Source organism: Salvelinus alpinus, chromosome 15 (assembly GCF_045679555.1).
Source record: "Salvelinus alpinus chromosome 15, SLU_Salpinus.1, whole genome shotgun sequence".
In the NCBI taxonomy this organism is placed as follows: Eukaryota; Metazoa; Chordata; class Actinopteri; order Salmoniformes; family Salmonidae; genus Salvelinus; species Salvelinus alpinus.
Window position 1 is genome coordinate 14,426,821 of NC_092100.1, and position 23,675 is coordinate 14,450,495.

A 23,675-nucleotide genomic window follows, 5' to 3' on the forward strand; every position below is an offset into this window, starting at 1 on the left:
AAGACCGAAACACTCAAAATGTGGTCTTGAGACCGGTCTCCGGTACTACAACACTGCTAAGGTGTTTCTGAAACAGCAGTGCAGGCGGGACTTAGAGCACCTTCAAGCTTAAACAGTTTGAAACTAAGGAGGGCAGAGGTCCCCTCAGTAGGATAGGCATTGACGCCTCTGGTCCCAAAGCCCTACCTGATCAGGGTGATCTTGACCTTGCACGAGGCGCTCTTGATGATGGCCGAGGCGTTCAGGTGGCTGCGGCCATACAGGACCTGGTTGTTGATCTGATGGGGCAGGAGAGAAGGAGAGAGCATTACACTACAATAGAGAGTATTCATTAGGGCACACCGTAGCAAAAAAAAAGATTACGGTAAAAAATAACATTTCTTAATGGACAAGTTCATGTAGTCCCTCCCTGCTTCGGTCAGTTTTCTTCCGTTTGATGGTAAATAAACACGACCCATATCATATACTGGAAGAAGAAGGGATGGTTTCATTTCTTTATCTCTCTAACAAAGACACAGCAACATAAAGATGAACACAGGCATGAACACAGACATGAACACAGGCATGCAAACACAGACATGAACACAGACATGCAAACACAGACATGCAAACACAGACATGCAAACAGACATGAACACAGACACGAACACAGGTATGCAAACACAGGCATGCAAACACAGGCATGCAAACACAAATACACCCTGTAAGCAAGCGTGCACCAAACACACACCACACACAGTCATCCTATTGTTGGCGATGAAAATTACAGGATGATGCCTCTGCTCAAGTTGGACAACAGTGTTAAGCACATGATTACGTGTGCGCACGCACACGCACACGCACACGCACACACACACACACATACACACAGCAGAGAGATAGGTAACCCATTTTAACTAAATGCTTTTATGATGATACCATTCAACCTTTAGTAAGTCTAAATAAAACCGATTAGCTCCATCGGTTCCTATTGGACAGGATTTACATGGCCATATCAACATAAATAATTGGTACATAAAGCCCAATGATGGCTTAAAATGTTTGAGGTGGTGTTTGTGTGTATGTGTGTACGTGTCCCTGTGACTGTGTGCGTATGTGTGTGCGCATGTGTGTGTGTGTGTGCAAATGTGACTGTGTGTGTGAACGTGTGTCCGCATGCATCAGCCTGTGACTGTGTGTGTATTGCAGTGTGTCGGGTCTGCCCTCCTCCTCTCCCGCTGCTTGTGGCGAGCCACATGCATTTTTCATGGCAGCAGTGACTTTGTTGTAATGAGTAAAGCTGGCATGACAGAGAGGGTGGGAGGAATGGAGAGAATAAACAACAGGGTTGACAGTGGGAGGGAGGAGAAAACGATATGATGGAATGAATGAATTGGCACGAAAAGGAAGACAACAGACAACAGACAAAAGGTCAACAGACAAAGGGTCAACTGTCAGTTCCAATTCAGGCTCTTCGATGTTACTATCAATGTTGTGGAAGATAATCTACGACGAACACATCAAAACACTACAGCTCTCTGTAGACACATATATAATTCATTGCATTCAGTAGCAGTGCTCAAACCAAGCAACTACTCTAATCAAATCATAATAATCAATCACATCTATATTGCATGGCTACTCGCTGCCTAGGCAGTCTTTTCAGGAGCTGAAACTCCCTAAGGAAGACAGAAAAGAGGAGATACAGAAAAGAGAAGTGAACATCAATAGACAGAGAATGGAAAGAGGATAGAGAAAAGTGTTTTAGGTTAGCCCCTGTGGCCTTAGTGACAGCTATTCCCCCTCATTCCTCAGAGGCAGACACACACACTCAGACGCGTGCACACACACACACGCACAGCTGTTGTGTTGTGATGAATTGTGTGGCCTGAGAGGAGCCCTGGCATCAACAGTGACAGCGTTGTGTTGGGAGTTGGGACTGTCCGACTATATGGGATAAAGTGAAAATCTGAGGCCGGCACCTGACCCACAAATATAGAAAATGCAATGTACAGTCAAAGATGGCGGGATTTTTTTTGACAGGCCTATGTTTCTGCATATAATTTCCAACATTTTGGTAGGTTATTTGTTAGTCAACTTGACTCTAATTAGATACATGCAGCTTCTGTTTATAATTTCCAACATTTTGGTAGGTTATTTGTCAGTCAACTTGACTCTAATTAGATACATGCAGCTTCTGTTCTGTCATTGCATGTTGCCCTAGAAGATGAAATAAACCCTAGATCACCAGAATAATGTCTTAAATCGATAGAATGACTGCTTCAACCTAGTTGACATCGGTAAAGTTTTCATAAAGAGTAAAGAGTTCCCATCTCTGCTTCTCTTGGGCAGGGAAGACGCTTAGGGACCGGGGAGAAAATGCAATAACAAAAAAAACAGGAATCATTTTCCATGCAGAAAATCAGTTTGACCGGTTTTAAGGAAATTATAAGATTTTTTGGTACATCGGTAAAGTTTTTGATAAGATTTCAGTTTGGCTTGTATGCATACTTTATGTGGTTGAAATACTAATCAGCCTTTAAGATGCTGATAAAGACAGCAACACCACCTCTACAGAAGGTCCCTAACTGCACATTCATCAAATCAATTTTTATTGGTCACATACACATATTTTGCAGATGTTATTGTGGGTGTAGCGAAATGCTTGTGTTCCTAGCACCAACAGCACAGTAGTATCTAACAATTCACAACAATACACACAAATCTAAAAGTAAAATAATGGAATTAAGAAATATATAAATATTAGGACGAGCAATTTCGGAGTGGCATTGACTAAATTACAGTAGAATATAATACAGTATTTATATATATGAAATGAGTAAAGCAGTATGTAAACATTATTAGTGACCAGTGATTCCATGTATATGTATATAGGGCAGCAGCCTCTAACGTGCAGGATTGAGTAAACAGGTGGTAGCCAGCTAGTGATGGCTATTTCACAGTCTGATGGCCTTGAGTTAGAAGCTGTTTTACAGGCTATCGGTCCCAGCCACTCTGCCACCCAATCCATTGCACAGCGATTCCCCCATCCAACTCACATCGTTTATCCATCACCCAATCGTCCAATCAGCAGAGGTACTGTATTTACAGGTCTTTAATTGGCTCAGACCACCCCTTCCTCTCTTTCTCCTCCCCCTCTCTCATTCTGGTGTGTATTTGTCAGTTGGTGTGTATTTGTCAGTTGGTGTGTATTTGTCAGTTGGTGTGTATTTGTCAGCTGGTGTGTATTTGTCAGCTGGTGTGTATTTGTCAGCTGGTGTGTATTTGTCAGCTGGCGTGTATTTGTCAGTTGGTGTGTATTTGTCAGCTGGTGTGTATTTGTCAGCTGGTGTGTATTTGTCAGTTGGTGTGTATTTGTCAGCTGGCGTGTATTTGTAAGCTGGCGTGTATTTGTCAGTTGGTGTGTATTTGTCAGCTAGCGTGTATTTGTCAGTAGGTGTGTATTTGTCAGTAGGTGTGTATTTGTCATGCTACAGTTAGGCCCTAAGCTGAGGCTACACAGTAACGCCAGATACAAAGAACAAAATCTAAACCTCAGTGTATCCTATAGATATCAACTGCACAGTAATTACACATTCATGGATTTTTAATACATTGTTTTCTCTTTATTCCACCCACCCTTCATCCACACAATATTTCATGACCCAAAAGCTGCCTGCGGGTTATGGGTCAACCCGCACATCACTAGTGTGTGTGTTTAGGTGTGGCCCCCCCTCACCTCCAGCAGCTCGTCCCCTACGCGGATGCGTCCGTCCTTGGCAGCGGGGCCCCCGGGGCTGATGCCTACCACGAAGATGCTGAGGCAGGAGCGGTCCTTGTTCCCCGCCAGGCTCAGACCCAGGCCCTGACGCTCCCTGTCCAGCTCCACACACAGCAGCTCCCCGCACAGCTCCCCGTAACGCAACCTGATCCGCTCTGGAGGGACAGGAGCAAAAGAGAGGTGTTAGTTCTAATGCTCTATGTTTCAGTGTTGAAGAGAGTTACATGTGAAAGAGAACAGTGCCAAACCATACATCTAGTTTTACACACACACTAGAAAAGTTCTTAAAGGCAATCACCCGGAATGAATACTGGACATAGACACATATAGGCGGCACACACACAAGTTTCTTATTTTTCTTTCCTGTGATGAATCTATTTGACATGTCCAGTCGGTGGAATACCCTGGTCTTTTCCATTAAACACGAGGGACATTATTACAATTTCTCCCTGACTGAGGAGGCCCTGGGCTGCCTCCAATACACAGAACAGGTTCATCTCTGCTCTCTAGCTAAAGTCTAAGCTCTGCTTTCTAGTTTTATAATGCTAGCTAGTTCTGCTATGCAATAATCCCTATAATTGCAGTATTCAAGTCACATTGGATGTACCATGCCATCTATTTAACACAATGTCATCTTCAATCCATTCTGGGGTACACCAGGGCTGTGGGAGTCCTGCTGTAGTTCTGATAGAGCTACACAGGTGTCAGGTTACTGTAGGGCTGGCCTGTATACCGTATTTTACTTTATACCAGTATTGATGCACGGACCGGTTTGGGTTTTTACTTTACCTTTTATAATGGTATTTGAATGTTTGGTTTATTAAATGTGGTAAGCCCTGTGTAACGTCCATTTTTATAATTTGCTCCACTACTTGAGTCATCTCTCTCCGCTCTCTCTCTGCCTATCCATGTCGCTTTCCACACAGACCTAGCATTGCCCCCTTTCACACAAGGAGCGCATTTGTTGTTGCTTGACCAGGAGACGCTTGCATTGATGACAACGATGCCGTTTCCACTTCGCATCTTAATATAAATCCACAAGCGTTCTATAATAACACTATTAGTTGGTGTTTCTTACATCTGCAAACAGCTAGTTAGTCTTTTCTTAGCAAATTGTGGCTAAAACCTGTTAGCCACTAATGCTAACAACAAGTTAGCTGGCTAGCTAATAAATGTACTGAGTCAGAGCAAATGTAGCTGGCTATACAGCCTGATTATACCAGTGATGGTGAGGACTAAATCAGCTAGTTGTTTGTGCAACAGTACTTTCTAAACCAAAGAGGATTAGGCAAAGCATGAATATGTTAGCTACATGAAGAGGCTATGAGAAAACATTTAATGTAGCCAACGATTATAGGGTCCCTAGGAAACACTGACCAACACTTTGGTTCCTACACTGTCACAATAACTCCTCTCTGGCATTTTCATTCGTTGTCATGTCAAACAACACTGTATTCAAAGTGCCCACTAATATATTCTAACTATAGAATTATAATAATCATTCTATTTCCATGATTCCAACAGTTCACCCAAGCGTTTTTGTTTTAAGTCAAATCAAAATTGCAACATTTGGTTAAAAATAAGGCCTAGATATTTTGCCAGTATCGTGCAGCCATACGTGGCAGTGTGGAAATGATCTCAAATGAATGCAGGAAATGCAAGAATATATGAAAATAATTTTTTGTTTAAGTTTAATTGAACAGTATAAAACAAATCAGAATCACTTAGAATTTGGAACTAGAATTTGGAACTGGAACACGCTGTCGTACACATCAATCCAGAGCATCCCAAACATGCTTTATGGGTGACATGTCTGGTGAGAACGCAGACTAGGGTCACACACTACTCATAAAGCAAATTTACAAAATACACATTTTGAAAAATACAGTGATATGATATTTTGGCCATATCGCCCAGCCCTAGGTTACTGTAGAAAGGCTCCTACACTAGCTGTTATTTTCTGTAATCCTCTGGTTTAGGGAGGGATGGCCTAGCTGACCACATGCCTCTCTTATCTGTCCTCCCCCTCTTCTCCTATTTTATCTGTCCTCACTTTCTTCTCCTATCGTATTTGCTCTTCCTCTCTTATCTGTCCTCCCTCTCTTATTTGTCCTCCCTCTCTATCTTTGCTCTTCCCCTCTCTGTCCACAGCTAAAGGTCTGGGTAGAGCGGAGGTCCTGACTTAAACTCCTCTGTGTGTGTCCCCCATTTAAGATCTGCCCATCTTTCATGAAAGGATTATATTAGATGACCCTCAAAGGCAGCTGTCAATCAAAAGAATGAGATTCAAATCTTCTGATCAAACAACCCCTGTGCATGTACGATGTGTGTGTTTGTGTGTGTATGTGTGTGTTTGGGGAAGGGGCTGCAACACCTTGTAAAAAGCCACTCTTCCACCCAATCCATTGCACATTGATTCCCCCATCCAACTCACATCATTTATCCATCACCCAATTGTCCAATCAGCAGAGGTACTGTATATACAGGTCTTTATTTGGCTCAGATCAGCCCTTCCTCTCTTTCTCCTCCCCCTCTCTCTTTCTTTGTATTTCTGCCCAGCATAGTGTTCCAACTCCTGTTTTGATTCAAAACCTGCAGCTGTCACACAGTGAACATGAAAGGGCAAGAGAGCGAGAGCTACAGTGCCTTCAGAAAGAATTCATACTCCTTGCCTTATTCCAACATTTGTTGTGTTACAGCCTGAATTTAAAATTCAATACAGACCCTGGTTTGAATCCAGGCTGTATCACATCCGGTCGTGATTGGGAGTCCCATAGGGCGGCGAACAATTGGCCCAGTGTCGTCCGGGTTTGGCCAGGGTAGACCGTCATTGTAAATCAGAATTTGTGATAAATAAGAACTGACTTGCCTAATTAAATAAAGGTTAAAGAAAAAATTCAATTGTGCAACATTTGCCCATTATTCTTGACAAAATTCTTAAACTTCTGTCAAATTGGTTGTTGATCATTGCTAGACAACCATTTTCTTGTCTTGCCGTAGATTTTCAAGTAGATTTACACTGAACAAAAATATCAACACAACATGCAACAATTTCGAAGATTTTATTGAGTTACATACAGTTCATTATAAGAAAATCAGTCAATTGAAATAACTACATTAGGCCCTGATCTACGAATTTCACATGACTGGGAATACAGATATGCATCAGTGTCACGTTCTGACCTTTATTTTCCTTTGTTTTGTCTTTAGTTAGTATGGTCAGGGCGTGAGTTGGGGTGGGCAGTTCTATGTTGTCTGTTTCATTGTGGGGTTTTCTAGTTTGGCCTGACATGGTTCTCAATCAGAGGCAGGTGTTTTGTGTTGTCTCTGATTGGGAACCATATTTAGGTAGTCTGTTTTGTATTGTGGGTTATTGTCTATGTCATTACGGTATTTCTGTGCATTCAAATTGCTATCAATAAAATGCAATTGTGTTAGTTATCCGTAGCTTATGCCTGCCCATACCATAACCCTAATGCCACCATGGTGCACTCTGTTCACAACAGCAAACCGCTCGCCCACACGACACCATACATGTGATACAGTTGAAACCGTGATTCATCCGTGAGGAGCACACTTCTCCAGCGTGCCAGCGGCCATCGAAGGTGAGCATTTGTCCACTGAAGTCGGTAACGACGCCGAACTGCAGTAAGGTCAAGACGCTGGTGAGGAGGACGAGTACGTACAGTGCATTCGGAAAGTATTCAGACCCCTTCCCTTTTTCCACATTTTGTTTTGTTACAGCATTATTCTAAAATGGATTTAATAAAACAAATCTATCTACACACAATAAACCATAATGACAAAGCGAAAACAAGTTTTTTGATTATTTTTTTACATTTTTATTAAAAATAAAAACAGAGATACCTTACTTACATAAGTATTCAGACAGACCCTTTGCTATGAGACTCGAAATTGAGCTCAGGTGCATTCTGTTTCCATTGATCATCATTGAGATGTTTCTACAACTAGATTGGAGTCTACCTGTGGTACATTCAATTGATTGGACATGATTTGGAAAGGCACACACCTGTCTATATAAGGTCCCACAGTTGAAAGTGCATGTCAGAGCAAAAACCAAGCCATGAGGTCGAAGGACTTGTCCGTAGAGCTCCGAGACAGGATTGTGTCGAGCACAGACCTGGGGAAGGGTACCAAAAAATGTCTGCAGCATTAAAGGTCCCCAAGAACACAGTGGCCTCCATCATTCTTAAATGAAAGAAGTTTGGAACCACCAAGACTCTTCCTAGAGCTGGCCACCAGGCCAAACTGAGCAATCTGGGGAGAAGGGCCTTGGTCAGGCAGGTGACCAAGAACCCAATGGTCACTGTGACAAAGCTCCAGAGTTCCTCTGTGGAGAGGGAGAACAACCATCTCTGCAGCACTCCACCAATCAGGCCTTTATGGTAGAGTGGCCAGACGGAAGCCACTCCTCAGTAAAAGGCACACGACAGCTAAAAGGCACCTAAAGGACTCTTCAAACCATGAGAAACAAGATTCTCTGGTCTGATGAAACCAAGATTTTACTCTTTGGCTTGAATGCCAAACGTCACTTCTGGAGAAAACCTGGCACCATCCCTATGGTGAAGCATGGTGACGGCAGCATCATGCTGTGGGAATGTTTGTCAGCGGCAGGGACTGGGAGAATAGTCAGGATCGAGGAAAAGATTAACGGAGCAAAGTACAGAGATCCTTGATGAAAACCTGCTCAAGAGTGCTCAGGACTTCAGACTGGGGGCAAATGTTCACCTTCAAATAGGACAACGTCCCTAAGCACACAGCCAAGACAATGCAGGAGTGGCTTCGGGACAAGTCTCTGAATGCCATTGAGTGGCCCAGCCAGAGCCCGGACTTCAACTCGATCGAACATCTCTGGAGACCTGAAAATAGCTATGCAGCGAAGCTCCCCATCCAACCTGGCAGAGCTTGAGAAGAATGGGAGCTTGTAGCGTCATACCCAAGAAGACTCAAGACTGTAGTCACTGCCAAAGTTGCTTCAACAAAGTAAAGGGTCTGAATTCTTATGTAAATGTGATAATTCTATTTTTGTTTTTGTATACATTTACAAACATTTCTAAAAACCTGTTTTTGCTTTGTCATAATGGAGTCTTGTGTGTAGATTGATGAGGGAAAACAATTAGGAATTAGAAGAAAGTCAAGGGGTCTGAATACTTTCCGAATGCACTGTAGATAAGCTTCCCTGAGACGGTTACTGACCGTTTGTGCAGAAATTCTTTGGTTGTTCAATCCCACATTTTCATTAGTTGTCCGGATGGCTGGTCTCAGATAATCCCCCAAGTGAAGAAGCCGGATGTGGAGATCCTGGACTGGCGTGGTTACACGTGGTCTGCGGTTGTGAGGCCGGTTGGACGTACTGCCAAATTCCCTAAAACGACGTGTGAGGCGCCTTATGGTAGAGAAATTAACGTTAAATTCTCTGGCAAAAGCTCTGGTGGACATTCCTGCAGTCAGCATGCCAATTGCACGCTCCCTCAAAACTTGAGACATCTGTGGCATTGTGTTGTGTGACAAAACTGCACATTTTAGAGTGGCCTTTTATTGTCCCCAGCTAAAGGTGCGCCTGTGTAATGATCATGCTGTTTAATCTGCTTTTTGATATGCCACACCTGTCAGGTGGATGGATTATCTTGGCAAAGGAGAAATGCTCATTAACTTCTAATTGGTCCCAATCCCGGATCCGGGAGCACCCCCCACAGTAAAAAAGCTGACTAGCATAGGCTAGCATGGCGTCACAAGTAAATACTAGCATCTAAATATCATTAAATCACAAGTCCAAGACACCAGATGAAAGATACACATCTTGTGAATCCAGCCATCATTTCTGATTTTTGTTTTACAGGGAAGACACAATATGTAAATCTATTAGCTAACCACAATAGCAAAAGACACAACTTTTTTTTCCCACCATTTTTTTCCTGCATAGGTAGCTATCACAATTTCGACCAAATAAAGATATACAGTGGGGAGAACAAGTATTTGATACACTGCCGATTTTGAAGGTTTTCCTACTTACAAAGCATGTAGAGGTCTGTAATTTTTATCATAGGTACACTTCAACTGTGAGAGACGGAATCTAAAACAAAAATCCAGAAAATCACATTGTATGATTTTTAAGTAATTAAATTGCATTTTATTGCGTGACATAAGTATTTGATACATCAGAAAAGCAGAACTTAATATTTGGTACAGAAACCTTTGTTTGCAATTACAAAGATCATACGTTTCCTGTAGTTATTGACCAGGTTTGCACACACTGCAGCAGGGATTTTGGCCCACTCCTCCATACATACCTTCTCCAGATCCTTCAGGTTTCGGGGCTGTCGGTGGGCAATACGGACGTTCAGCTCCCTCCAAAGATTTTCTATTGGGTTCAGGTCTGGAGACTGGCTAGGCCACTCCAGGACCTTGAGATGCTTCTTACGGAGCCACTCCTTAGTTGCCCTGGCTGTGTGTTTCGGGTCGTTGTCATGCTGGAAGATCCAGCCACGACCCATCTTCAATGCTCTTACTGAGGGAAGGAGGTTTTTGGCCAAGATCTCGCGATACATGGCCCCATCCATCCTCCCCTCAATACGGTGCAGTCGTCCTGTCCCCTTTGCAGAAAAGCATCCCCAAAGAATTATGTTTCCACCTCCATGCTTCACGGTTGGGAGGGTGTTCTTGGGGTTGTACTCAACCTTCTTCTTCCTCCAAACACGGCGAGTGGAGTTTAGACCAAAAAGCTCTATTTTTGTCTCATCAGACCACATGACCTTCTCCCATTCCTCCTCTGGATCATCCAGATGGTCATTGGCAAACTTCAGACGGGCCTGGACATGCGCTGGCTTGAGCAGGGGGACCTTGCGTGCGCTGCAGGATTTCAATCCATGACAGCGTAGTGTGTTACTAATGGTTTTCTTTGAGACTGTGGTCCCAGCTCTCTTCAGGTCATTGACCAGGTCCTGCCGTGTAGTTCTGGGCTGATCCCTCACCTTCCTTATGATCATTGATGCCCCACGAGGTGAGATCTTGCATGGAGCCCCAGACCGAGGGTGATTGACCGTCATCTTGAACATCTTCCATTTTCTAATAATTGCGCCAACAGTTGTTGCCTTCTCACCAAGCTGCTTGCCTATTGTCCTGTAGCCCATCCCAGCCTTGTGCAGGTCTACAATTTTATCCCTGATGTCCTTACACAGCTCTCTGGTCTTGGCCATTGTGGAGAGGTTGGAGTCTGTTTGATTGAGTGTGTGGACAGGTGTCTTTTATACAGGTAACGAGTTCAAACAGGTGCAGTTAATACAGGTAATGAGTGGAGAACAGGAGGGCTTCTAAAAGAAAAACTAACAGGTCTGTGAGAGCCGGAATTCTTACTGGTTGGTAGGTGATCAAATACTTATGTCACGCAATAAAATGCAATTTAATTACTTAAAAATCATACAATGTGATTTTCTGGATTTTTGTTTTAGATTCCGTCTCTCACAGTTGAAGTGTACCTATGATAAAAATTACAGACCTCTACATGCTTTGTAAGTAGGAAAACCTTCAAAATCGGCAGTGTATCAAATACTTGTTCTCCCCACTGTATATAGCCACTAACCAAGAAACAACTTCATCAGATGACAGTCTGATAACATATTTATTGTATAGCATATGTTTTTTTAGAAAAATGTGCATATTTCAGGTATAAATCACAGTTCTACATTGCAGCTGCAATCTGAAATAGTGCCGAAGCAGCCAGAATAATTACAGAGACCAACGTCAAATACCGAAATACTCATCATAAGACATTTCTGAAAAATACACAGCGTACAGCAAATGAAAGACCAACATCTTGTGAATCCAACCAATATTTCAGATTTTTTAAGTGTTTTACAGCGAAAACACAATTTAGCATTATATTAGCTTACCACAATAGCCGGAAACACAAGCCGTTTACCAGTAGCAAAGGTTAGCGATCGTAACAATCCAGCAAAAGATATATCATTTTTGACTAACCTTGATATACTTCATCAGATGACAGTCCTGTAACATCATATTACACAATGCATATAGGTTTTGTTCGAAAATGTGCATATTTAGCAGCACTAATCGTGGTTATACAATGTGATTAGTAGCAACATTTCAGGCAATCTGGTCCGCGCCATCTTGGAGAGGCACCTAATCTAATCGATAACTAATCGTAAACTTGACTAAAAAATACAGGTTGGACAGCAAATGAAAGACACATTAGTTCTTAATGCAACCGCTGTGTTAGATTTTTTAAATTAACGTTACTCGACATTCAGCGTGCGTTACAGCGAGACCATGCCTAAATCAATGGCGGACAAATAATTTTACATCTTTCCACAGATATACGAATTAACATCATAAATAGCTCTTACTTTTGGATGATCTTCCATCAGAATCTTGGGCAAGTGGTCCTTTGTCCAGAACAATCGTCTTTTGGTTGAAAGATGTCCTCTACTCCTGTAGAAATTAGCTGCTAACGCCGATGTACCGGAGAGGTGCCCAACTCGTGATAACGCCTGACAAAGAAACTCCAGAAAATCGCAATAAACTGCTATAAACTGCTATAAGTCGGTTTAAATTAACTACCTTATGAAGTTTTTAAGACAAAAAACAAATTGAATCAGAGCCGGAGATATAGAACTGCTAAACCGAAAGCTTTTGAAGACGCCATGCCGGTTCCCTCCTGCGTCAGGCGCCTCGTCGAAAAGGTCGGTACTTCCGTTCCAAGAGGTTTTATACTCCCCCAGATGGTGCTATCCGCTCCATTCAAAGTATCACCGCTTACTGACATCTAGGGGAAGGCGTATGCAGTGCATGTAGCCCCATAGCTTATAAGGGAATTTATAAACCGACCCTGGAACAGAGACCTCAATTTCAGAAATCTCACTTCTTGACAGGAAGTGAGCTGCAGAATGAGTTCTGTTTCACTCAGAGAAATAATTCAAACGGTTTTAGAAACTAGAGAGTGTTTTCTATCCAATAGTAATAATAATATGCATATTGTACGAGCAAGAATTGAGTACGAGGCAGTTTAATCTGGGAACGAAAAATCTTCAAAGTGTAAACAGCACCCCCTATTTAGAAAAGGTTAAACTTCTTAACCTTGTGAAAGTGCAGGGCGCCAAATTCAAACAACAGAAATCTCATAATTAAAATTCCTCAAACATACAAGTATTTCACACCATTTTAAAGATAAACTTGTTGTTAATTCCACCACAGTGTCCGATTTCAAAAAGGCTTTACGACGAAAGCACACCAAACGATTATGTTAGGTCAGTACCTAGTCACAGAAAAACACAGCCATTTTTCCAGCCAAAGAGAGGAGTCACGAAAGCAGAAATAGAGATAAAATTAATCACTAACCTTTGATGATCTTCATCAGATGACACTCATAGGACTTCATGTTACACAATACATGTTTTGTTCGATAAAGTTCATATTTATATCCCAAAATCTTAGTTTACATATGTTCAGTAATGTTTTGCCTCCAAAACATCCGGTGATTTTGCAGAGAGCCACATCAATTTACAGAAATGCTGATAATAAACATTGATAAAAGATACAAGTGTTATGCATGGAATTTTAGATGCACTTCTCCTTAATGCAACCGCTGTGTCAGATTTTTTTTTTTTTTAAATACGGAAAAAGCACACCATGCAATAATCTGAGTACAGCGCTCAGACACAAAATCAAGCCATACAGATATCCGCCATGTTGTGGAGTCAACAGAAGTCAGAAATAGTATTATAAATATTCACTTACCTTTGATGATCTTCATCAGAATGCACTCCCAGGAATCACAGTTCCACAATAAATGTTTGTTTTGTTCGATAACGTCCATAATTTATGTCCAAATACCTCCTTTTTGTTCGCGCATTTAGTTCCAAAATCCAAATTGATGACGCGCAGATCAGACGAAAAGTCAAACAGTTCCGTTACAGTTCGTAAAACATGTCAAACTATGTATAGAATCAATCTTTAGCATGTTTTTAACATAAATCTTCAATAATGTTTCAACCGGAGAATTCCTTTGTCTGTAGAAATGCGATGGAACGCAGCTAACTCTCACGGGGGCGCGCCTGAGTGAGCCCGTGGCACTCTGCCAGACCCATGACTCAATCAGCTCTCATTCCCTCATCCTTCACAGTAGAAGCATCAAACAAGGTTCTAAAGACTGTTGACATCTAGTGGAAGCCTTAGGAAGTGCAATATGACCCCATAGACACTGTATATTGGATAGGCAAACCTACAAACCTCAGATTTCCCACTTCCTGGTTGGATTTTTTCTCAGGTTTTTGCCTGCCATATGAGTTCTGTTATACTCACAGACATCATTCAAACAGTTCTCGAAACTTCAGAATGTTTTCTATCCAAATCTACTAATAATATGCATAGCTTAGCTTCTGGGACTGAGTAGCAGGCAGTTTACTCTGGGCACCTTATTCATCCAAGCTACTCAATACTGCCCCCAGCCATAAGAAGTTAACAGGGATGTAAACAAATTTGTGCACAAAGTTTTAGAGAAATAAGCTTTTTGTGCATATGTTAAATTTCTGGGATCTTTTATTTCAGCTCATGAAACAAGGGGACCAACACTTTAAATGTTGCGTTTATATTTGTAATCATTATAAGTCAAAACTGTAACTCGGCCACTCAGGAACATGTACTGCCTTCAGGGTCAGCAACTCCAGTGTAGATCTGGCCTTGTGTTTTAGGTTATTATCCTGCTGAAAGATTAATCTCCCAGTGTCCTGGTGGAAAGCAGACTGAACAAGGTTTTCCTCTAGGATTTTGCCTGTGTTTAACTACATTATGTTTATTTTATGTTTTTATGTATTAGATTTGCCCCAAACATAACACTTTGTATTGAGGACAAAACGTTAATTGCTTTGCCACATTATTTGCAGTATTACTTTAGTGCCTTGTTGCAAACAGGATGCATGTTTTGGAATATTTTTATTCTGTACATGCTTCCTTTTCACTCTGTCAATTAGGTTAGTATTGTGGAGTAACTACAATGTTGTTGATCCATCCTCAGTTTTTTCCTATCACAGCCATTAAATTCTCGAACTGTTTTAAAGTCACCATTGGTCTCAAGGTGAAATCCTTGAACGGTTTCCTTCCTCTCCGGCAACTTAGTTAGGAAGTACGCCCTGATTTTTCTACTGACTGGCTGTATTAAAACACCATCCAAAGTGCAATTAATAACTTCACAATGCTCAAAGCGATACTCAATGTCTTTTTTTTTTTTTATACCAATCTACCAATAGGTGCCCTTCTTTGCAAGGCATTGAAAAACCTCTTTGGTCTTTGTGATTGAATCTGTGGTTGCAATTCACTACTCGGCTGAGGGACCTTACAGATAATTGTATGTGTGGGGTACAGAGATTAAAAAATCATGTTAAACACTATTATTGTGTACACAGAGTGAGTCCATGCAACTTATTATGTGACTACTTTTTAAGCATATTTTTACTCCTGAACCCATTTAGGCTTGCCATAACAATGGGGTTGAACACTTATTGACTGAAGACATTTCAGCTTTTCATTTGTAATGAATTAGTAAACATTTCAAAATACATACATTAGCAGTCAAAGGATGGGACACACCTACGCATTCAAGGGTTTGTCTTTATGTTTACTATTTTCTACATTGTATAATAATAGTGAAGACATCAACACTATGAAATAACCCGTATGTAATCATGTAGTAACCAAAAAAGTGATAAACAAATCAAAATAGATTTTATATTTCAGATTCTTCAAAGTAGCCACCCTTTGTCTTGACAGCTTTGTACACTCTTGGCATTCTCTCAACCAGCTTCCAACAGTCTTGAAGGAGTTCCAACATATGCTGAGCACGTGTTGGCTGCTTTTCCTTCACTCTGCGGTCCAACTCATCCCAAACCATCTCAATTGGGTTGAGGACAATTTAATCCATTTTAAATTGAGGCTGTAAGAACAAGGGGTGTGAATACTTTCTTTAGGCACTTAGAGAAGGAGGGGGAGAGAGAGAGGGAGGCGAGAGAACAGAGATTGAAAATAAAAACATTGAGGGCTATTTCTTTTTTACAGTGGTGAGAGAGGGGAAACGAGAGAACGAGAGGGAGTGAAAGACAGAGACAAAGAGAAAGAAAAACGGGAGGGAGAGAGAAACACAGAGAGAGCGAGAGAGAAGGCTTTCATTCCTGTCACGCTATGAGAAGAGTAATTAAAAGTCCCAAGAGGTTCATCAATTCCAACCGATAAAAAGGAGGGCGAGAGAAACACTCCATGAGCGTAAAGGAGGTCAGAAACAGAGGGAACGAGGGAAAAGAGGAAGAGAGAGAGCGACTTTAGAGGTAGTACGTGTGGATGGGTTGAGAAAACAAAAAAAGTAGGATGCGAGAACAGGAGAAAAGAGGCAGGGAAGGAGGGAAAAGAGGGAGAGAGACCTTTGTGATAGTAAATGTGGAGAAAAGTAAGAAGAGGGGAAAAGAGATCGAGGGTGGTGAGTTGAGAGGGAGAAAGACAGAGAAACTAAAGGGAAAGAAAGAGGGAGAGGCAGAAGAAACTGGATGAGTTGAGAAAGGGGAGACCGGAAAGAAGGCAGGCAGAGAAATGTTGCAAGATAGAGGGATGAAGAGATAGGGGGATAGTGAGAAAGGGAAGATTGTGAAAATAGAGGTGTAAAGTGCAGGGAACTGGTCCGAACCGATAACCAGCATAGCCCATTAACAACAACCGCAGAAACATTGCCAGAACGTTTTATTAGGAGCGGTTTAAAACATTCAGTGGTATTAATAACACGTCCATAACTCCATCCAATATCTTTAACGACCAAATTATGAATTATGTTGAGATATTGACATTATTATTTAATATTTACTATTAAAAACTGGTATGTGGTGAGTTTAGGAGTCAGGGGAGTTGGCTAAAACACATACCGATTTGGGCCCATATACATAAAGCATCTCAGTGCTGATCTAGGACCTGTCTTTCTTTTTAGATCATAATGAATATGACCACATGGACATGGGGGCAGATGATCCTAGATCAGCACTCCTCCATCTGGACTAGGCTACTAAAGTGTGTGGCCTCAACGTGAGGACCATACACAACGGATAGAGGGAGGGTCGTGTCTCTCTTGTCGTGATGTGTGTTTTGTCCTATATTTTTATTTAATTTTTAAACCCAGCCCCCTTCTCCGCAGGAGGCCTTTTTGCCTTCTGGTAGGCCGTCATTGTAAATAAGATTTTGTTCTTAACTGACTTGACTACTTAAATAAAGGTTATAGCCCTGATCTTGCTATGCCATATGGCTGTGGGCTACACTATTTCATTTAGCAGACAAGATTTGCTTAGAATTCCGTGGCATTATTATATAGTATGAAGAATACAATTGAACAAAGCTGAATAAAATATAAATTATATTTTCTCCAAACGATTTGACGGAGTGCACACATGTGGCTATTCTTTGTTGCGCGGTTAACAAAGAAATAGGTACTCCTATATGCTTAATTTAGAGTTATTCATATAACTTCAGTTGTTCTATAAACGTTGGGCTATATATTTTGATTTTTAATACATTGTAAGGCTGCATGATGCAACTCTAATGATGATTTTAAAAAAGTTGCTTGAAAGGCATGAGCTCTGCTTTGTTTTTTTTGCGCAGGCTGTACACAATACATCAGTCTCTCATTCACAATTTGACAAGCACTTGATAATGCCTAGAATTTCACAGCGGCCTCCCCTTTGTGTGGCCGTAATGCACCCCAAAGAAATCCATGCCTTTTGCGGCCTTCTCCCTGAGTGCTGTGCGCACTTATCACGTGATTGGGTCTTTCTCAAAGGCTACAAGTGAAGAAAGACACATCAGGGAGGCAACTGTGTACATCCTTATCCAATTCCAAGGTGCATATTGAAGATATTGGAAGAACTGTACACATTTACTTTTCGTCAGCCAACAAGATGAGTAGGCCTAACAAACAGCAGAAGCACTAGCCTATGTCAATCTACTATCCCCCATAGTACAAATGTTGACCTATTCTATTCTGTACAATAAATAAATATTCCAAACATAATCTGGGACAGTTGTGGGATGCGATAGATCCCAAATGAATACAACCACTAAAAAAATTCACGCAATGTGGCTGATGCAACAGATCAGAAAGTTTGTCTTAAAATGTTGATAAACTATTATGCTGTTTCTTCACATTATAAGTGCAGCAATGTGCACATGGTAGTGGGCTAAAAGGGCAAATGTTCCATTAGAGGGAAAACACCATTATCAAGTGACCGCAAATGCAATTATGCACGTAATGCTTTTATTATAAAGGTGCATTTTTATGGTGAAAATTATCTTCCCAAAACTTGAAACTCACGCGCTGCTTATGTATGCCAGTTAGGCTCTACACCCCTTGTAAAGTGGTTTAATGTGCTTCATTTTAAGAAGTTATTTGGCCACTTGAGTTGTGATACAAACCTTATTAAAACATATAGCCCTATGGGCTAGGCTACATGAGGTGTGATACTAACCTTATTAAAACATATAGGCCTATGGGCTAGGCTACATGAGGTGTGCGACTATGATTCGAAAAAGTCGCAAAAAAAGGCATTGTTTCTTATGTTGGGCATCATTCACAAGTGATAGGCTAATATTGTCACCCATCAGACTATTCTTGATGTAATCTTGTCTTTACATGTAATAAATAAAATGTGTGAAATTGGTTTTGATTTAGAATGGACCATTATCATGCACCTGTATCGAAACAGGGGCAGCGGGAAAAAATACACATCATCTATGCACTTAAATAGCGAAAGGAGGACGCTTTTCCCCGTGGTTTATTTTCATACCAGCCAGGTAGGCTATAATCCTGTTATAAATATAAGCAATGTGCTTAGTATTAGGACAGTTGAAAAATAAATATAGTAGCCCTAGCCTATAGAAAGCTGATTCTCTTCTTTTTAGTAGAAGCCATCACTCATTTTCTCGCGCAATTGCATAGCCTATTGAAATGTTGCGCAACATGAGCTCATGGGCTCTCGTGAAGTGTTTGATTTGATTTTCGGATACATTTGCATTGATTAGAGGGTTAGAGTACCAGGCAGTTAGTAAGTTTAGAGTGCTGAGTACCAGGCAGTTAGTAAGTTTAGAGTGCTGAGTACCAGGCAGTTAGTAAGTTTAGAGTGCTGAGTACCAGGCAGTTAGTAAGTTTAGAGTGCTGAGTACCAGGCAGTTAGTAAGTTTAGAGTGCTGAGTACCAGGCAGTTAGTAAGTTTAGAGTGCTGAGTACCAGGCAGTTAGTAAGTTTAGAGTGCTGAGTACCAGGCAGTTAGTAAGTTTGGTAGGCTACTAATGACCATCAGCAGCATCAGAACTTGGAGTAGCCTAATTACCGTGACTAAACGATCACGTGGCATTTGACTGCGCCGGTGTGGTGGTAATACGGTTACTGCAACAGCCCTAGTTGAGACCACAGAGTTGTCATAAGTAGGGGAATAAGGGTATACAGGCATAACCAGGGGTGCATCACAAATGGCAACCTATTGTCTATATAGTGCACTACTTTTGACCACAGCCCTATGGGCGCTGGTTGAATGTAGTGCACTACATACTGTAGGGAATAGGGTGCTATTTCGGACGAAAGCACAGGTTTGAAGGCCCTTATGGTGCATTTTTTTTACACAAAAGGCTCAGACTTTTCAGTTTCCATCTGCGTGGGTCAGCACCCATTACTCACTGGGCCATGGCTCAGGCGGACCTGCTCTAACTTGGGGCCAAAGCCAGCCCACTGGTACTTTTCAGCTGACATTTAAATAACAATGACTAACTGTGGACTTTAACACCTTGTCACAAAGCAACAGTCTTGAATGATGCAGAGGGTGTTGATTCTGCTCGCCACAAGTCTGTAGTGTCACACCTGATGGAAACGCCACAACACTAGAGCTGACATTAACATAAAACACTGGTGGCCCACTTCTGTGGTGTAGGTCTCATGGGGAAAGCACCATTAGTGAGGCAGCTGGCTAAGAGGGCCTGTGAATGACCCCGTGGAGAGGAGGAGTGGAAAAGTAGCTCCTCTGTCTTTTTCTTCATCACTCACTCACTCTCTGACTGAGAGGTCGGTCCCCATTAGTTCCATACTCAGTTGTGGGATAGGAGCTGTGTGTGTGTGTGAGTGAGTGAGAGAAAGATATGAATAGAGAGAAGAGGGGGATAGAGTGTCTGGTCATCTGTGTCAACATCTACTGGTTAATGAGACTCGTCCATCACTGTCCAGTGCCACACACACACACACACACACACACACACACACACACACACACACACACACACACACACACACACACACACACACACACACACACACACACACACACACACACACACACACACACACACACACACACACACACACACACACACTTCCATTGAGAGATCCTCAGAATTATGGACATGAAAGAATATTCACACTTTTTTTTTTTAAGTGTGCACAAGTACAGTGAAACGCCTTTCTTGCAAGCTCTAATCCCAACAATGCAGAAATCAACATCAGTAGTACTATAAAATAATGTAGAATGAATAACAATGCTGATAATCTGTGTAGTCATTTGTTAGCTATTTAGCAGTCCTATGGCTTGGGGATAGAAGCAGTACTGCTTGCTGTGTGGAAGCAGAGAGAACAGTCTATGGCTGTCCACACCACCCTCCGTAACGCCATTCGATCGAGGGGGGTGCAGTTGCCATACCAAGCAGTGATGCAGCCAGTCAAGATCCTCTCAATGGTGCAGCTGTACAAACCTTTGAGGATTTGAGGGCCCATGACAAATCTGTACAGCCTCCTGACTGGTGTTGGTGTGTGTGGACCATTTTAAGTCCTTAGTGATTTGGACAGAGGAACTTGAAGCTCTCGACCCGCATCACTATAGCCCTGTCCACTACAGCCCTGTCCACTACAGCCCTGTCGAATGGGACAAGGAGAGGTTAAAAATTACCGTAAATATGTCTGCCAGCTGTTCTGCGCATGCTCTGAGAACGTGCCCTGGAATAACGTCCGACCCCATGAGTGTTGGCCTGATTAAAAACCTTACTCAAGTTGGCCTCGGAGAGCGAGATCACCCAGTCCTCTGGGTCAGCGGGGACACTCATGCACAGCTTGTGACAATGTAGGCTACCCCTCTGCTTATTTACATACTCAAGTCTGTCTCAAAATACAACACTGCCCCTTTAATTAAGACATAATCTTTTTACCTGACTGGCTTTTCAAAGACAGCTTGAAATGAAGCCTACACATTTTGTGCTCTTGTAGGAAGCAGTAACTCTCCAGTGCTAAACTATACTTATCTAGAACTGGGCTAATAACTTGCTAACTAGCAAAGAATATCAACAAATGTGCAGACGCACGGTTCTATGCTCTGATAAGGCATTAACTCGCGGGTGATTGAAAGACCGTTCATGGATTACCCCAACCAATAAAATTCTGCCCCGTTGCACTCTGGCTCTGCTTACAACAAAATTGTTGCATTGAAAAGTGGCTGATATGTTGATTCGATCACAGAAACAACAATCTATATAATGCAAACTAATGGGGTGAACTCAGTGAATTCTCTTGCATCTCTGCGCGGCCTGGCATTTCTTCTGCGCGGCAGTCCCAGAGGAGGTGCAAGGCCGTGCACTCACGCAGTTTAGAGGGAACATTGCTTCTCTCTCTAGACATTGTGAAAATCTGTTGATCTATGCAGAGTATTTCTATCAATCCACCAATTTATCCGTCTCCATCTGCAAGGACAGACTACATTATTACCCTGATCCGGGGTCAGATTTTTTTCATTCCCTTATGGTTAAGGGTAGGATAGGGTGAAGGGTAATCTGATCCTAGATCTGTTATCATCTGTGACTTATTTTATTTATTAATATTTATTTTTTTACTCCCTTTTTTCTCCCCAATTTTGTGATTACGATCTTGTCTCATCGCTGCAACTCCCCAACGGGCTCGGTAGAGGCAAAGGTCGAGTCATGCATAGTCCGGAACATGACCCGCCAAACCTTGTTTCTTAACACGCGCTCACTTAACCCGGAAGCCAGCTGCACCAATGTGTCGGAGGAAACACTGTTCAACTGATGACCGAAGTCAGCCTTTAGCGCCCGGCCCTCCACAAGGAGTCGCTAGAGCGTGATCAGCCAAGTAAAGCCCCCCCCGACCAAACCCTCTCCTAACCCGGACGACGCTGGCGCCGACCTATGGGCCGGTTGTGACAAGGCCTGTGATGTAACATTTTATGTTGGTGCTCTTCTACTTCATACATTTCTGTGGTCTATGTTTGTGCTTTTCTATAAACCAATTTTTGTGTTCATGCAAGTGACTGATTGAACGAATCCTTACTAATAGTGTCTGCAATTTAGCAGTACGCCCAGAACCTTGTTTAGGGAAAGGGATATCTCAGTTTCAAGATCTCAGCTTAGAGAGAAGAAGCCTCGTGAGGTATTGGTCTGTTACATGCATGACCCAGTATTGGTCGGTCACATAAATGAAGCAAACGTTAATGATGAATTAATTATGAATAAGCTAAATCATGCAAATATGACTGGTCTGCAGTATATAAGAGAACTAAACGGGACTGCCCCATTAGAGCTCCTGACAGACATTTACTATGGTGCATCAAGTTTGTTGGAACCCCTCTAGTGCGCTGACAATAAACAATGATTCATTTAAGATCGACTTTGAGTGTCCCTGTGTAAGAATTTCCACAAGAGGCCTATCATCGGTGACTTCTACCTAGAGCCCCATTCTCACTAAAGGGGGATAGAGCGAATCTTGCCCACAGCCAACCCTCAACAATAGACATGTTGCTGTACGCAAAACACTTTGTTTGTTGATTCACTGCAAATTAACAATAAATATAACTAACATCAAGGTCGGTTACCTGTCATTTCTAGTGTGCGTATTTTGGGATACTAGTTGTTCCTGACAAGGGTCTAGACACACTGCTGTACACGGGGTCTCCTCTCTTTTTCTCTTTCTTCTCAATCACCATTTGATATTTGAGTCATGATGGCAGCAGAGGCTTTAATCTCAGTCAGCTGTTTGATTTTGGGGATCGACATCTGCATTGAGTAGAAGACAGTGGCACAGAGAGCAAAAGGTCAAAGGTGGATTGTTATTTTAGTGTTGACATGCTTTGTTGACATTCTGAGTATGAAGCAGGCCTATAATCACATTTGGGTAAAATCCAAATTCTTTAAAAATTGTTAATTTATATTTAATTTAGTTTTGATAAGACTACCAACCGTGAACTCTTTGTGACCTTGAGTCACGCACGCACGCACACACACACACACACAAGCAAACGCACACACACACGGTTAAGTAGCACTATCAGAACAGTGTGGGAGGCAGGACAGCTGCTGCTGGCTTAATTAGTGATCACTCTCATCTCAGAAGGGCCGCTGTGTGTGTGTGTTTTTGTGTGTGTGTGTGTGTGTGTGTGTGTTTGTGTGTGTGTGTGTTTGTGTGTGTGTGTGTGTGTGTGTGTGTGTCTCTCAGTGTTTGTGTGTGTCAGTGTGTGCCTACTTCTGGTCAAAAGTAATGAATTACACATGTCAGATATACAGTTGAAGTCGAAAGTTTACATTCACTTAGGTTGGAGTCATTAAAACTCGTTTTTCAACCACTCCACAAATGTCTTGTTAACAAACTATAGTTTTGGCAAGTCGGTTAGGACATCTACTTTGTGCACGACACAAGTAATTTTTCCAACAATTGTTTACAGACAGATTATTTCACTTATAATTCACTGTATCACAATTCCAGTGGGTCAGAAGTTTACATACACTAAGTTGACTGTGCCTTTAAACAGCTTGGAAAATTCCCAAAAATTATGTCATGGCTTTAGAAGCTTCTGATAGGCTAATTGACATAATT

At 41.9% G+C, this 23,675-nt stretch overlaps 1 protein-coding gene across 1 annotated transcript in view; it reads right to left on the minus strand.

Moving 5' to 3' along the window:
- Nucleotides 1-23,675, minus strand: part of LOC139539529 (inaD-like protein) — a 269,424-nt gene that overhangs the window by 67,501 nt on the left and 178,248 nt on the right. The window contains exons 25-26 of the mRNA XM_071342573.1: nt 3,719-3,915; nt 187-278 (exon numbers count right to left, since the gene is read on the minus strand). Of these exons, the coding sequence (XP_071198674.1) occupies nt 187-278; nt 3,719-3,915 (289 nt within the window). The remainder of the gene's footprint in view (nt 1-186; nt 279-3,718; nt 3,916-23,675) is intronic.